General features: G+C 44.2%; 1 protein-coding gene across 6 annotated transcripts in view; it reads left to right on the forward strand.

The window, feature by feature from the left end:
* The window catches only part of RASSF2 (Ras association domain family member 2), a 40,587-nt gene extending 36,363 nt beyond the window's left edge, over nt 1-4,224 (forward strand). For all 6 annotated transcript variants that reach the window (XM_077116363.1, XM_077116350.1, XM_077116358.1 and 3 more), the window contains one exon: nt 302-4,224. In XM_077116363.1, coding sequence (XP_076972478.1) covers nt 302-371 — 70 coding nt within the window. In that variant the 3' untranslated portion in view covers nt 372-4,224. The remainder of the gene's footprint in view (nt 1-301) is intronic.
* The last annotated feature ends 12,604 nt before the right edge of the window (nt 4,225-16,828 follow it).

Below are 16,828 nucleotides of genomic sequence, written 5' to 3' on the forward strand. Positions count from 1 at the left end.
CTCAGCAGGCCAGCCTGGGAGCACTCAGCTGACGGGAACCTTACCCGTGAGGTGGTAGTGGTGTTTCACCTTCTCATCCTTCCTTGCCAGGCTTTCTAACCCTAGTGAAATAGCCTCTTCCGGGTTTGGCTTCTGCATCCCCTGGCATCCTATTGTGGAAGGAACACAGGGCAACAAAGTGTCTAAAGGGTGGGCCAGAGACAGAGATGGTCAGCCCACGCTGTCACCCGGGTTGCAGGGGTGGCCGGGCAGAGGTGTGAGAGGCTGACTACTCTGCCGCCGCCTGCTTGTGTGTCCCCAGGTACACTGTGCTGCGGCTGATGATCCGGCAGAGGCTGGAGGAGATAGCCGAGACCCCAGCCTCAATCTGAGCCTTGAGAATGAGGGACTCCAGATGCCACGGGGGCGGCTGTTTATGGAAGATCCGTGGGCAGCCAGGAGCTTTCCTGCCACCAAAAGGTTTCAGAGCAGACCCCTCCGGCTCCTGCCACCACCACATACTACCTGGAGTGGGATAGAGGAGTCAGCAGGCAATTCCCCATCCCTGGATCCCTGTTCCCCTTTCACGCACAAGGACATGTGAATTTTACCCTAGAGAGGACCCAGAATGTGTGTGTATTAGGTGTGTGTGTGTGTGCGTGTGTGCGTGTGTGTGCGTGCATGGTACTTGCATTGTGTTTACCTGTTAACGTTTCTCATGCAATTCAATTCCAGCCAGTGAGCACAAGTGCAGTGAGGCTGGCGAGATTGCTGCTCATGGGCTGGAAATTCAGTTGAGTCACCCACCTTATGCTGAAGAGAGGATTTCCCACCTCAAATGCCAGGGACAGCCACACATACCTGCCCGTGTGTAGAAGGGGAGGGGAGGCAATAAGCTTAGGTGGGATTGCTCACCGTTCAGGTCATTGTGTGAGCAGAGATGCCCCCTGCATGCTGAGAAGGACCCGTCTATGTGAGATTCTTGGAAACTAACAAAGTAGCAGCCATGGGCCCTTGGGGCAGATCCGATGGAAAGAAGATAAACCATGAGCGGGGTAGATGCAATAAGCCCACAGTTTCTTACACTGGAAACGCTGATCGTTCTCAATAACAAAGATGTATTAATGCTGTGTGTGGACACCTATAGAGAAGGGATTCTTACTCTGTCTTCGCCACCATGGTTGTCTCGAGGAGACAAGAGGGGAGCCTGAGAGGTTCTCTCCACACACCAAGCTCCCGGCTCCGTCTCTGGTGCCTCCTTGCGCTGAAGAAAAGCCCTGGTGAAATAAAAGGTCCTGCTGGTTTGCACGTGGTGCTGGCGAGCATGGCCAGAGCCTGGCTTCCTCTGGGGTGATGGCCAGGACGTTTCCGGTTCCTTTCTTAGGGCCGGATGGAAGTGTGGAGGCTGATGCGGAAAGGACAGGTGTCTGCACGCCCAGCCCACCTTCACATCAGCATGGGGTCTTCCCGCATGTGGAGTGGGCTGTGTTGGCAGCCAAGGCTGTATTCTTTGCAACCTCTGGATTCTTGGAAGTCACCCTCACATGGCGCCTGGAACTGGCCTCCAGGATGGGGATTTGTCCTGCCCTCATGGAGTGTGGCGCTCACAGGCACTGTGGGTTGCTCTGGGGAGGATCACCCAGGGATCTTTAGAGCAGATGTTAGTGGGGGGAAGGGAAGGGGCAGGGTCGGCGGCCAGGCAGCTGTGCGCCTGAGAAATATTTGGAGCAGCATGCCTGGCTGTGAAGCCCACCCCAAAAAACCAGGGTCTCCTTGTTGCAGGCGTCTCTGAGCCCAGTGAGGGTTGGGACTGGGCAGTTGAGGTGCCTCTGGCCGGCGCCTCCAGGGGAAGTGGACCTTTGCAGCAGAAGTGTCCCTGCCGTGGGCACCCTCTGCCTTCTCCCTGGCCTCAGCTGTGAGCTCATTGTTGACTTTCAAATAGGTGACCTGCTGCCACCTCACCGGGGCTTTCCTAGCCAGCCTGCTTCCTTGGTGGAGACAGCACCCCAGCCCCGGGGGTGAGCAGTGGAAACTCAGAGGTGCAATTATGCCCTCAGTGGGCTCTTCAGCATGCACAGAATTGGGGAAAAAAGAGGGGTGGTGTTGGGAGTGAGGCTTCCTTTGTTACAGGCTGGAAAGAGGAGATTTGTGAATGCAAATCTAATTCCTGAGCTTTGCATTTCAGAAAATGACTTGGAAATCTTCTATTCCAGTTATTTTACTCTGAGCTTCCAAAGCTTATTTTGGACCCCAAGTTCACCTTGGGGTACCGGGGGCAGAATTTCCACCAAGCAGATCACTATTAACTTTGATTGGACCACTATTTCTGGTTTGTGAGAATTTGCTTTAATTTGCACTACTAGCGCTAGAATAGTATAAATATGGAAATGTAAAATGTCAAGTGTGCCAGATCATGGTCCGAGAAAGTGTTACTAAATTTTCTTCTTAAAAATAGGGGATCGGAGGGCACAAGGTGGTTCAGTGGTAAACTGTTTGCCTGCCATGCAGGAGACCTGAGTTCGATTCCCCAAAATAAAATCAACAGGAGATGGGGTCGGGATGGAAGTGAGAGATAATTTTATCTGTCTCACTCAACATACCTAATTCAGACCGCTCTTTTCCATTTTAACCCTCTCTGTTTCAACATCATTTCTCAAGTCCTTATAACCGCATCAGGGATCTTGGAAAGATTCTTTTAAACAACAGCGGATGAAACCAAGGCACTTCTCGCTGAGGCACTTTCTCCCTGGTATCACATGACCACGCAGCTTTGAACTCTTCGACTGATTTGCGTGGGTTTGTGTAATTGTGTGCCATGAACCTGAAATCGCGGGAAGAACAAAAGGCCAATTTGTTGTGGGTTTTTTGTTTTGTTTTTTTCCTAACTCATGAAAAGCAGACCCTCCTCATCTGGCTTTCTTTTGCCAGAGGCTTATGTTACAAGGTGATCAAGTGAAGGAAACACCTGAGTCCACCTGGCTGGAAAGCGGTTGGTTCTCCCAGGTGGTGAGGGGATTAAGCACAAGTCACGTTATTGGGTTCTCGGGGATCACGTTAGCAGGCAGGTTATGACTTAAATGGGGTGGGGGTGGGAGAGTTACTTGGGATGGTTTGAAAAGCACAAACCACAGGCTGGACCTGGCCGGGTGCCGGGCACACTGCAGGCTGGACAAACTTGAAACATGAGTTGGTGGCGGGGAGAGGATCCCAGGAGATCAGCTGCCCATTCCTAGGAAATACGCCAAGACCCAGGGTTGAGATTTGGGGCTGAGACCTGCTGATGCCTCAAGGAGAAATATTTTCTCTCCTCCCTACTAAAACAGAAACAATACTCTGCTGGGTATCTTCAGATAAAGACATCTTATCACCCATGGAGATCGGACTTTAGCATATAATTACAAGATTCTGTTCTCAGTGAAAAAAAGTTTTGGCAAGAATTCTTCACGGAGTTGAATGGTTATTTGAGAGCATTAGGAGGGTGGGAGGAGAAGTGGACCATGGAAGGGTGAAAAGCTAGCTTAAAAAAAGAGAATCTCTCTTACAAAACACTTTATTCCAAAGCTCTGTAGCCCAGAGACATGGCATCGGCAATGCGTCTCTGAGAGAAATTACTATATGAACAAGAAAATTTCAGTGTCTCATAGCAGCCAGTCTATGATGTGGGGGGTGAGATGGGAGAGAGGAGAAATTGCCATGAACACCTCTGAATCGGCACCAAACATTTTGGGGTCTCTAAATCATTTTACCACAAAGTCTTCGTTGAGTCAAATGAAATGAGAAATCATCTTCTTAGGTAAAAATACAAATGCAGGTGGCACCCCTTCTTTCAAACATACCTGAAAGCCCTAATTGAAGACACTCCCCAAGTTGTGACTAAGCACAAGCCCAGACAGGTGGGGAGGGGGAAGCCTGCAGGCCCCCTTGGAGTCCTCAGGCCAGCTGCAGCCTGCTGTGGGCAGACGTGTTCCCTGGAATGGTTTCTGGTGTGTAATTGCTAGTGTTTCTTAAGGGTTTCCCTACTTGTCTTAGCTTGGTGAAATATTCTCTTTTTAATTATAACTTGCCTTTCAGCAATGGTACATGACCTGGTTCACTGTTGGGTTCTGAACTTATCAACAATTGCTTTTAGGCCTCTTAACATATTTTTGACAAGTCCTCTGTGGGGAGCTGTACATTTTTGTAACATTTTGATATGTTTTAATGCACATGACTTAGATCTTTTTGAAATAAAGCACTTTGCAAAGAGTTCCTTCGTGGATGGGTTTGTGTGGGACGATTGCATGGGGAGCCTTGCGTTTGTGAGATGGGGTGGGGCGGGAATGAGAAGGGACAGCCAGGAGGTAAGCTCACTTTCTTCCCCCAGGGCTTACAGTTTGAATGGGCTGGAGCCAGGCTGTCATGTTCCAAATAGGAAGTGAAATGAGACTGTCCATGGGGTCAGCGAGTCATGGTGTAAAGGGCTCAGGACCAACGTTCAATGAGGCTGGATTTTAACTCTGACTCAAACCTGGCTTGGTGTGAGCCTGGGAGCAGCTCTGAACCTTTTGCCAGGACTTGGTTTCCCCAACTGTAAAATGACATGACCCTCTGGAGAAAGACCCACAAAACCAGCATGGGGGGTCACGGATGTTGAGTGTGTGCTGGACAAGTGTCCCCTCAGGGACCTCGTCATGATGCACGAAGAGCAACCAGTCTAATTTGGCCACTAGAATAAAAAAGAACATATAAGACAAAATTTTTAATGATGCCCCCAAAACAATGCTTATAGTTAGAAAACAAACAAACGTTTGGATAAATCACACTGTCGCCTTCGAATGTGGTTCTGATTTCCTATATTTAGAGTCTTCACTTCAAGCAGGGGCATTTTAGTAGTTGTATTAACTGAGTTGAGTCACAGAGGAGCAGGGAATGAACATTTCCAAGGCAGTGAACCTTTTAGGCTGCATGACAGGTAGAGGTAGGCAGTGTAGACAAAAGATAAATGGCCCATTTAGGGCCCCACCAAGACCCCCAAACGGCAGTAAACCTTACAGAAATTATAGTGCCTAATACTACCCAACAGAAACTTAAAACCTGCCAGAGAGGCAGACAGTTCTTGGCTTGCTTTATGGGAACAAAGATTTTCTGAAATAATTTGATGTTGTCTATTTCGGGTTTTATTACTGAATGGAGTTTGCCCCAAATACAAGACTTCATCATAAAGTTTTGAATACATTGAAATAGGTTGCTAGGATGCAAACTCTACCGAAAATTGAATTTGGGTAGAACTGATGATGCTTTTTTTTAATTTTAAAACCATCCAAAGTAAAATATATGAAAATTTAGAAGTTTTGAAACAATGGGTCCATTACTAGGGACTTTAAGTTCAGGTTTACTTGGGAGTGTTCCAGTTGATACCTGCTGTCTTAGGGTAATTATTAATAATACCTTCTTTTACTCTCAGTGCTCCAGCGTGGATGACAAATCATATTTTTGGCTACCTGTTGGCCAAAAAAGTATTTTATGATACTTTTAGTATGAGTAAAGGAGAAGCCGTGAGTTGGCATTTAAATGTTCAAGTTTTGAAATCTCAGGATTGAACTGAAACACTTTGGCAGAATGCAAAAGATAGTATGATAGTTAACATATCAGTGTTTTGATAACACTGGTATGTCTGATTTAAATGCTCTTGCGTTAGAGTGAGGTATGTTTTCTTAGTGGGATTTTTAAACTGAGCACATTGGTATTACCCTGTGATTTTGAATGCCTTCTGCTGGTCCCTGACCCCCTCTAAGCTGCCCAGGATGTCACTTTGCTTGTGTCCTGCAGAAGCATCCAAGGGGCAAGCAGCACCTGGATTTCGGTTTCCTGTGATACCCTCACTGAGAGAAGCCTGGGCTCCCAGAGGTTAGCTGATGCCAAACTTTGGGGCAAAAGAAACACAAACGGTGGCCTGGGTGCATCCTGCTAATGGAAAGGAATGATGTCTCAGAAATATCTGGTGTATCATTTCAGAGAACAAAGAGCTGATGAGAACTTGCACATATAGTGAATGTTGAATGTCTGGGGCTATAAAAACCCTTGAATCCAAAATCGTTCTGAAGAAGGGATAAGTAGGATCCTAAAGGTAAGGGACATATTTGCAGAAACATAATGCATTCTTCAACTTAAATTGTCAAAGTTCCTTAATCAAATTTTGGCCAGAACACAAACTGTCACAAAAATCAATTCATGTAGTTGTCCAAAAGCTCTTGAGCTAAATAAGCAGAAAGAGCAAATTACAACATCTGTGAGTCATTAGAAAGACACCGACAAATAAACATTGAATTAAAAGTGACCAGAAGAATCTACAGATAAATTACTGGCAATAAAAAATGACTTTTGTAAGGTTACTGAAAATGATCTCAACATATTTTGCATTTTCGTGAGGTTGACCCCAGGGATGAGTCTGGCCCTGGCACTGAGGGATCAACAACATCTTCCTGACCAAAAGGGAGAAAAGAAATGTAATAAAATAAGGCATCAGTGGCCAAGAGAGATCAAATAGAGTCAAAAGACTATTGAGGGGGCAGCTCTCAGGCAAGCTGATTGCCTGGGTTTGCATAACTCCAATCAACATCACTCCTATTCACCCTTAAGAACACCTGGGGCTGGGACTGAGACTCTGTAAAGGTTTCATGCACTAAGTTTGCCTTCCTGGAACCTGCAATTCCTGGAGGGTTCCTAAATCATTAAATCCTGAAATCTAGAGGGACCTGTATTACCAATTAATTCCCCAAGATTATCAGTTAATTACATCCCCCTATCCTTTAGTGTGGACACACCTTCTCAACGTGAAAAAGTCAGAATGGACATTGCCTAAAGATCCCTTTAGATTGGGAGAAGGATCAAAGGAGAAGGGGGAGGTATGACAGAGAAAATGGAATTTAACAAACGAGTGTGGCTGCTGAATCACTGTTATTAATATTCCTTCTAGCCTCCAGTGTTTGGAGAAACTAGAAGGAAAAATCTGAGCTGGTGGAATGGTAGCCCATGACAAACTCTGTGTTCTTTTCTGTAACTACCTGTTGAGTGCGCTCTGAAAATTACTGCTTTTTTTTCTTTGCTCTGTATGTATGTTATATTTTTACAATAAAAAATATTTTTAAAATTTGTTGTATTTCTATGTATCAGCAATAAAAGATTATAAAATGAAATTTTAAAATGGAAAGAGATTATCACATTTTTGGATTGAAAGATAGCAGTTCTCCCCAAATTGAAAAAGATTAAAATAATCCAATGAAAAGCCAACCAGAGTTTTTCCCTCTCCTTCTTTCCTTCTGTGATAATGATATGCATAATAAAAATAAAAACCATAAACATGATATAATACTTTTTTAACAAATGAGAATACAATTATGAAATTTATGTAGAAACATGGAAAATATTACATAAAGTGAATAAAATAGCATGGACAAAATGATTGCAGGTGAATATTCAAAAATCTATGAAAACAGTTGCCTTACAGTGGTGGGCTTATGTTTTCTTCATGTTCTTTTACACTGATTTCTTTCCTTCTTTCATGGGCAGACTCCAGGAATCGAACCTGGGTCTCCAGCATGGCAGGTGAGAATTCTACCACTGAGCCACCATTGCGCTGCCCTCTTTTACACTGATTTTTTTTTAATTAAAAAAAAATTCTAAACATAAACAAACATGAACATTCTTACCATATAATCATTCCATTCTTGGATTATAATCAATAGTTCACAATATCATCACATAGTTGTGTATTCATCACCATGATCATATCTTAGAACCTTTGCATCAATTCAGAAAAAGAAATAAGAAGAAAAAAGAAAAAAACTCATACATACCATACCCCTTATCCCTCCCTTTCATTGACTGCTTGTATTCCTATCTACCCAATATATTTTAGCTTTTGTTTCCCCTATATTTTTCTATATTCCTTACCACTCCCTTTCATTGATCACTAGCATTTCAATCTACTAAATTTATTTTAACATTTGTTTTCCCTATTATTTATTTTTAATCCATATGTTTTACTTATCTGTCCATACCGTAGATAAAAGGAGCATCAGACACAAGGTTTTCACAATCACACTGTCACATTGTGAAAGCTGTATCGTTATACAATCATCTTAAAGAAACATGGCTACTGGAACACAGCTCTACATTTTCAGGCAGTTCCCTCCAGCCTCTCCAATATACCTTAACTAAAAAGGTGATATCTATATAATGCATAAGAATATCCTCCAGAATAACTTCTTGACTTTGTTTGAAATCTCTCAGCCATTGACATTTTATTTTGTCTCATTTCTCTCTTCCCCCTTTTGCTTGAGAAAGTTTTCTCAGTCCCTTGATGCTGAGTCCCAGCTCATTCTAGGACTTCTGTCCCACGGTGCCAGGAAGGTTTACACCCCTGGGAGTCATTACATTGAGTTCTTATCTATTTATTTTTTGGGTGCATGGTCCGGCAATCGAACCCGGGTCTCCTGCATGGAAGGTGGGCATTCTAACCACTGAACTACTCGCGCACCCTACATTGACTTTTTAATTAAAAATTTCCTGCTTAATAAGTCCAAAAATAACCAGGGTCCAAAGACAAAAGTATAAAATGCAAACAAACAAAAACCAGAACAAAACCCACAGCCAGAAGATCAAAGCAGCTAGGCATTTGCCTGGCTGCTGGGGTTAGTTTTTTCAAGCATTAGATTTCAAAGTCCCTATTTTTATAAGAGGCTCACCCTGAAATTTAAATGCAGTCCCCAAAAGGCAAAACACGCACATACATGGTTGTAGACGCATATACGTGTGCTATGGACACATACACACGTGTGCTATGGACACATACACATCAAAGGACCATCCCCACTGCTGGAGAGCCTCTAAGAAAACCAATCGCCCTGCACCGAATGCAGTACTGGTGTAAGGTCAGGAATTCTCTGATTTAAGCTTAGTCGTCCTGGACACCAAACCCACTTGCTAGTTATACTCTAGACTGCCCTTTCAGAAATTGGACGAGCAAAGGCTTTCACAGGGAGAAAAACAAAATAGGTATCATAAACTCTGAAAACCTGAGCTTAGCCAACATCGCTGTCAACTGTTCTTCATTCGGTTTCTTACGTTCTGAAGTTCTCTTTATTTAGAATTGGGACCCAGGAAGCATGTTTTTAAGTCCTAAGAAGGCTTTGACCACAGCTGAAGAGCTAATCAAGCCCTTTGTAGGATTCTGGATAAGCAGGCGCCTTGCTCTCTCCGCCCCCCACCCCCAACCCCGCGGACCCTCCCCGCTCCGCTCCGGGAGAGATGCCTCCTCCCTCCCGCCCACCCCCCACCCCCAGCACCCCAAGGCCTGAGCCAGGAGCTTGGGAACTGCCCGGACCCACATTCCCCACAGATCAGGGACTCACTTCCTCCAAGGCAATAAGGGAAGAAGATGTCTGGGGATGGCGGCAGGAAAATCATTGCTGGGCTGGCTCAGATAATAATCGAATAAATCAAATGTAAAAACTTATTACTTCTCAGGTGCCTACCAGTACCCTCCCAGGAGACGCACACTAAGGCAACAATACACAACCTTAAAATAACCCCAAAGACCTTAAATGATTCTAAAGTGCCTTTAGCACCCCTCCACCCTACAACAAAACAAAAACCTCAGGGATCCTGAAGATTCTAGTAAACCTCACACCAGTGGTCTCCAGACTTTCCTGAGCCTGAGAATCACCTGGGTGGGGTGGGGTGGGGTGGGGGCGTGTTAAACCGCAGGTTGCTGGCCCCGCCCCTGTCTCCCATTCAGAAGGGGATGGCCGGGCGGAACTTGCATCTCTAAATTTCTCCGGCGAGGCTGCCGAGGCTGCGGGTGCTGGCGCCTGCGAGGAGCGCTGCGCTGAGCCAGTGTGGCGCGGGGACTCTCACGCTCGGGGGGCACGGGCGAGTTTTTAAAGCACTAACGCCTGGTTTCCACACCAAGAGGTCTTGATTTAGTCCTTCGGGGGTGTGGTTCTGGCGGCAGGATTTTTACTTTGCCCTCCACCCCCCACCATGATTCATGTGTAACCAAGTCTGAGAACTACTTCACCAGACAGTCCTAAAAGATTCTAAGTGAATCCAAACAACACTAAACAAACCTGATCCTTTGTATTTAAATATGATAAACAGTGAAAATATTCTCAAATGGCTACGATTTCTAAATGTTACCAATCAAATCAAGGTGATCCTAAAGGACTCTAAAAGATCCTTAAAAGACCCTCAGTGACCGTAAACTCTTTCAAAAAGTCTAAAAGACTATTACAATAAAAAAACCCTAAATAACTTTAAATGAAGTCAAAATATAAGAAACTTTAATTGACACAAAAGCTACATGACTCCAAACAGCCCTAACCCACTGTAAAACCTAAGACATTTAAAACATAAATCCTTGACAACCCGAAATGATCATTTGTGAATTTCAGAGCCCTTACGCCACAGTAAAAGATCCTAAATGACCACAAAATATCCCAAGTGACCCTTAAAAACCCTTAAATGGGCCCTAAACCTGGAAGGAACCAACTCTAAACCTAAAGAGCCCAAATGATAGCCAGTGACCCTAAATGATCTTAAGCCCTTAAACTATCCCAGTCCTGACCCAGCCTACCTGGACCTGCAGGGTCTAGCCCCGCCCACCCCTTGGCCCCATCACCTCCGCTGTCCTCTGCTGTCTCTGTGCCGCGGCAGGTCTGGCTTGGTGTCCTCACACCTGCTGGACGCTCCCCGCCCCCCCCCGGAGCCTTCATACCCGCCACCCCTCCTTCCGGAACACTCTCTCCCCCAGCTCACTGTGGGCTCGGTGCCTTTTTGATTCCGGTCTCAGGGTAGCTGCTGCTCCCCGATGAGGCCTTCCTGGAGCAACCTTCCTAAACCTGCTGCCCTCCTGCTACTCGCCCTCGGAGAGATGGCCCTGCTTCCTCGTCCTTCAAAGTACTTTTCACTGTCTGGAAAGATTTGTTAATCTCCACGAGACCCCAAACTCCAACACCCGCAGCAATGCCTGACCCTTGTAGGTACCTTGATAATATCTGTGGAATGAATGGATGAAGATCCAAATGTACCTTAAACACAAAGACCCCCAAACACCAAGAACAGCAATGCTGACAGCCTCGGGGTCCTGACCAAATTCCCTGGCAACCATTATCCTAAGGACCCTATACCCTGATGCTCTAAATGATGTTTGACATCTCGTACTGCAGATTCCCTAATCCTCAGTGACTCTAGTATCTCCCCCCACAGATGGCCTTAGATTATCGCAAATTATCTAACGAGCCATAAACCACCCCGAATGATCCTAAAGCCTTTGTGATCCTAAATAAATTGAAATTGCCTAAGATTTCAAAACAAACCTCAAGATCCCAAAGAGGTATAATTGACTTCAAACCCTAAATGATTCTCAGCGATGCCAAATGTCATAAACCACTTGTGATGAGCTGGAGTGGTGCATCCCAGAAAAGCATGTACTTCATCCTAATCCATTCCATAGAGGTGTAAGTAAGGCCTTTTGATGAGGTTACTGCAGGTTAGGTATGGCCTAACTGAATCGGGATGGTCACTGCTATTACGGTGGTCTCCTGGAGAAGGCCAGAGAGTGGGGCCACTGGCAGCACCAGCGGCGGGGCTCAGAGAACGCCCATGGGCAAAGGGACTCGAGTGCTGGGCCTTAGAGGTCAGGCCTGCGGGCGCAGAAATGGCGGGTGAATGCGGGCAGTAGCTGCTACACGAAATTGTTGTATTTGCATGTATTAAACGTTAGTTTGTTAGAGGTAAATATTTAAACTGTTCCACACTTTTGCAAAGTTGTTTTGGTATTTCTTCATCTTACCACCTCCTGGATGCTCTAAAGAGAGAGCTCTCCCTTCCCCACTCCAGGTGAGGCTCCGGCGATTCCAAACCTACCCGGTAGGTAGGTGCTCCTTTCTCTTCCCGTCACCACTACATAGCCCTCTAACATCCATCCAGGAAGGAAAGGAAGTGGAATTGGGGGCAAAAGGTGCCAAGAGGAGCAGGCTCTGCCTCCTGCCATGAGCCAGGTGTGGAAGGAGAGGTGTCCGGTTAGCAGGACTTCACTGCTGCCTGCGAGCCTGCAAGGGGCTGTGGTCCAGAACTGGCCGGGGGCCAGATGGCCTGGGTTAAAATTCTTTTTTTTTTTTTTAACTTTTTTTATTAATTAAAAAAAAATTAACAAACAAAACATTAAGATATCATTCCATTCTACATATACAATCAGTAATTCTTAATATCATCACATAGTTGCATATTCATCATTTCTTAGAACATTTGCATCAATTTAGAAAAAGAAATAAAAAGACAACAGAAAAAGAAATAAAATGATAACAGAGAAAAAAAAGATTATACATACCATACCCCTTACGCCTCGCTTTCATTTACCACTAGCATTTCAAACTAAATTTATTTTAACATTTGTTCCCCCTATTATTTATTTTTATTCCATATGTTCTACTCTTCTGCTGATATAGTAGCTAAAAGGAGCATCAGACACAAGGTTTTCACATTCGCGGAGTCTCATTGTGAAAGCTATATCATTGTTCAATCATCATCAAGAAACATGGCTACTGGAACATAGCTCTACATTTTCAGGCCGTTCCCTCCAGCCTCTCCGCTACATCTTGAACAACAAGGTGATATCTACTTAATGCATAAGAATAACCTCCAGGATAACCTCTCAACTCTGTTTGGAATCTCTCAGCCATTGACACTTAGTCTCATTTCACTCTTCCCCCTTTGGTCGAGAAGGTTCTCTCAATCCCTTGATGTTAATTCTCAGCTCATTCTAGGGTTTTTATGAGTCCCTTGACGCTGAGTCTCAGCTCATTCCAGGATCTCTGTCCCACGTTGCCAGGAAGGTCCACACCCCTGGGAGTCATGTCCCACGCAGAGAGGGGGAGGGTGGTGAGACTGCTCGTCATGTTGGCTGGAGAGAGATGCCACATCTGAGCAACAAAAGAGGCTCTCTTGGGGGTGACTTTTAGGCCTAAATTTTAAGTAGACTTGACCTATCCTTTGTGGGGTTAAGTTTCATATGAACAAACCCCAAGCCTGGGGGCTCAGCCTATAGCTTTGGTTGTCCACACTGCTTGTGAGAATATCAAGAATTCAACTTGGGGAAGTTGAATTTCTCCCCACTCTCACCATTCCCCGAAGGGGGCTTGCAAATACTTTTCCAGTCACTGATCAAATCACTCTGGGATTCATCAGGGCATCACTCTGGACAAACCAACAAAATCTCATGTGCTACCTGAGATTCCAAGTACTTATGACATTCAATCAAACTATCTACATGAGTTATATTAGGAAATGCTCTAGTCAAAGTATAAATTTTGTAACAAATAAACATTTTTTGCTTTAGTCTCACACATAAGGTGACATTTTAAAGTATTATCATCTATTTTCAGCACCCTGCAACAATGACATTCCTTTGTTCTTCCTCATGCAAAAATATTTTTAAAATTTGTACATTGTACATTTCACTATTATTATACACTCTAGGCATTCCTAGATTATACCATCTCGATCTTTACCATCTATCTTTCTTTGTGATTTCATTTATGTCCCCAGCCCTCCTCCCTCTATCATTCTCACATGCAGCTTCATTCAGTGTTTTAACATAATTACATTACAGTTAGGTAGTATTGTGCTGTCCATTTCTGAGTTTTTATATTCAGTCCTGTTGCACAATCTGTATCCCTTCAGCTCCAATTACCCAATATCTCAACCTATTTCTGTCTCCTGATGGTCTCTGTTACCAAGGAAATATTCCAAGTTTATTCACTAATGTCAGTTCATATCAGTGAGACCATATGGTATTTGTCCTTTTGTTTCTGGCTAATCACACTCAGCATAATGTCCTTAAGGTCCATTCATGTTGTTACATACTTCATAACTTTATTCTGTCTTACAGCTGCATAATATTCCATCTTATGTAAATGTCACAGTTTGTTTAGTCAACTGTTGATGGACATTTTGGCTGTTCCCATCTCTTGGTAATTGTTAATAATGCTGCTATAAACATTGGTGTGTAAATGTCCATTTGTGTCCTTGGCTTCATGTCCTTTGAGTAGAGACAGCATATAGATGGGTCCTGCTTTTCAATCCATTCTGCCAGACTATGTCTTTTGATTGGAGAATTTAATCCATTAACATTCAGTGTTATTACTGCATGGGTAGTACTTTCTTCTACTATTTTGCCTTCTGGATTTTATATGTAATATCTAATTTTCCTTCTTTTTACCTTTACTCATAGTCTTCCTTTCTACACTGTTCTCCACACCTCTCTCTTCTGTCTTCGTATCTGTCTCTAGTGTTTCCTTTATTATTTCTTGCAGAGCTGGTCTCTTGGTCACAAATTCTCTCACTGATTTTTTGCCTGAAAATGTTTTCATTTCTCCCTCATTTTTGAAGGACAATTTTGCTGGATATAGAATTCTTGGTTGGCAGTTTTTCTCTTTTAATAATTTAAATATATTATCCCACTGTCTTCTTGCCTCCATGGTTTCTGCTGAGAGATCTGCACATAGTCTTATTGGGCTTCCCTTGTATGTGATGGATTGCTTTTCTCTTGCTGCTTTCAAGATCCTTTCTTTCTCTTTGACCTCTGACATTCTGATTATTAAATGTCTTGGAGTATGTCTATTTGGATCTATCCTCTTTGGGGTACATTGCACTTCTTGGATCTGTAATTTTAAGTCTTTCATAAGAGTTGGGAAATTTTCAGTGATAATTTCCTCCATTAGTTTTTCTCTTTCTTTTCCCTTCTCTTCTCCTTCTGGGACACCCACAACGTGTATATTCGTGCACTTCATATTGTCTTTCAATTTCCTGAGTCCCTGCTCATATTTTTCCATTTTTTTCTTATAGTTTCTGTTTCTTGTCAGATTTCAGATGTTCCATCCTCCAGTTTTGAAATCCTATGTTCTGTCTTTTGAAATCTACCATTGTAGGTTTCCATTGTTTTTTTTCATCTCTTCTACTGTGTCTTTCACTCCCATAAGTTCTGTGATTTGTTTTTTCAGACTTCCAAGTTTCTTCTTTTTGTTCATTCCTTGCCTTCTTCATATCCTCCCTCAATTCATTGATTTGGTTTTTGATGAGGTTTTCCATGTCTGTTTGTACATTCTGAATTAATTGTTTCAGCTCCTGTATGTCATTTGAATTGTTGGTTTGTTCCTTTGACTGGGTCATATCTTCAATTTTCCTAGTGTGATTTGTTATTTTTTGCTGGCATCTAGGCATTTAATTACCTTAATTAGTTTATTCTGGAGATTGCTTTCACTTCTTTTATCTAGGGTTTTCTTGCTGGATGAATTTGTTGTCTATCTGTTCTTTGACATTCCGTTCAGCTTTATCTGGACCTTTAGCTTAAGTTTTGTTTAACATAGGAGAATTTTTCAATTTTTTTCTTGTTTCTTGCCCTGCTTGTGTGGTGCCTTCTCCCTCCCAACACACACTTAGGAGGGTCTACTTAGATATTATATACCCCAGCCAGATTTTCCCAGACCAAACTGGCCTCCTATCAGGAGGAAAAAGTCACCTGGATCAGTTTTCCCTGAGGGTGAGACCCAGCAGGTTGAAAGACTTTCCTGTGAAGTCTCTGGACTCTGTTTTTCTTATCCTGCCCTGTGTGTGGTGCTTGTCTGACTGCAGGTCCCACCAGTATAGGATGATGTGGTACCTTTAACTTTGGCAGACTCTCCCTGCTGGGGGCCTGGTGGAGACAGAGGAGGGGTTGTAGGCTGGTTTTAATGGCTTCAAATTACCAAGCCCTGGTGTTTGAATTCCTTGATGGAGGGATTCCACCTGAATTAGGCTTCACCCCTCCCCTGGGGAAGGCACAGGCTCCAGACAAGCCCCCAAAAGAGCTCACTTCTGCCTATGCCTGGGGCAGTTGCAGCCTGAAAAGTCCTGCCGCTGTATCCAGAGGGAGTCAAGCCTTTGTAGATACACAGTCACAAAAACCTCTGTTTCTTTCTTTTTTTTTCCCCCCTTTTTCTATCAGTCCTGCCCCCTTGGCCGCGGCAAAAATGAGCAACCTCCACTTTAATCAGGTTCACCTAAGCTGGGGGCCTATTTTTAGAGTCAGAATTTGTTAATTTGTTCCACATTTGGCGTTTGATTGTGCCCAGTCCCTGCTGCTGGTAAAGTCCTTTCCTTTCCCCTCTGGGAAGCAGCCTGTGGGGGAGGGGCGCTGGCCGCCACAGCAGCTTTGGGAACTCAAGGTTCAGAGTGGTGCTCGCAGCTGGTCCAGCTGGTCCAGACTGGGGTACGCTGTGTGTCTGGTCACTGACGTGGCCCCAGGAGCTGTTCTGTACTGTTTCTGGTTATTTAGTAGTTGTTCTGGAGGACGAACTAAAATGCACACATTGTTAAGCTGCCATCTTGACCCGGAAGTCTGGGTTAACATTCTTGCCTGGTTACTTGCATTCTAATTAGCCAAGGTCAGGTGTGCAACCTTTCTGGGCCTCAGTTTCCTCATCTGTAATATGGAGCTATTTCATTATTTTTTCATTAACCAGTGGCAGTGTGACCTGAGGACTTGTGGGGCAGAGGTGCTGGAATGAGTGGCAGCTTGGACCGTTTTGCCTATCTTTCCATCTTTTCTGCCACGGTCATGTGCTTGAATGAGAGCTGGAAGGAAACTTTATCTTGTCCAACCTCTTCATTTGCACAGGTGAGGACCTGGAAACTTAAGTGAAGTGACTTGCCTAAAATCACATATCAAGGACATGGTCCAGGGGTGGTGCAACTCATATCCACTTCTCTTGGGCTCCCAGCCTGATGCTCATTTATTAGGAAAATAAGAAAAAGCACAACCAGCTCTACC

The sequence above is a fragment of the Tamandua tetradactyla genome, chromosome 1 (assembly GCF_023851605.1).
Source record: "Tamandua tetradactyla isolate mTamTet1 chromosome 1, mTamTet1.pri, whole genome shotgun sequence".
Taxonomy (NCBI): Eukaryota; Metazoa; Chordata; class Mammalia; order Pilosa; family Myrmecophagidae; genus Tamandua; species Tamandua tetradactyla.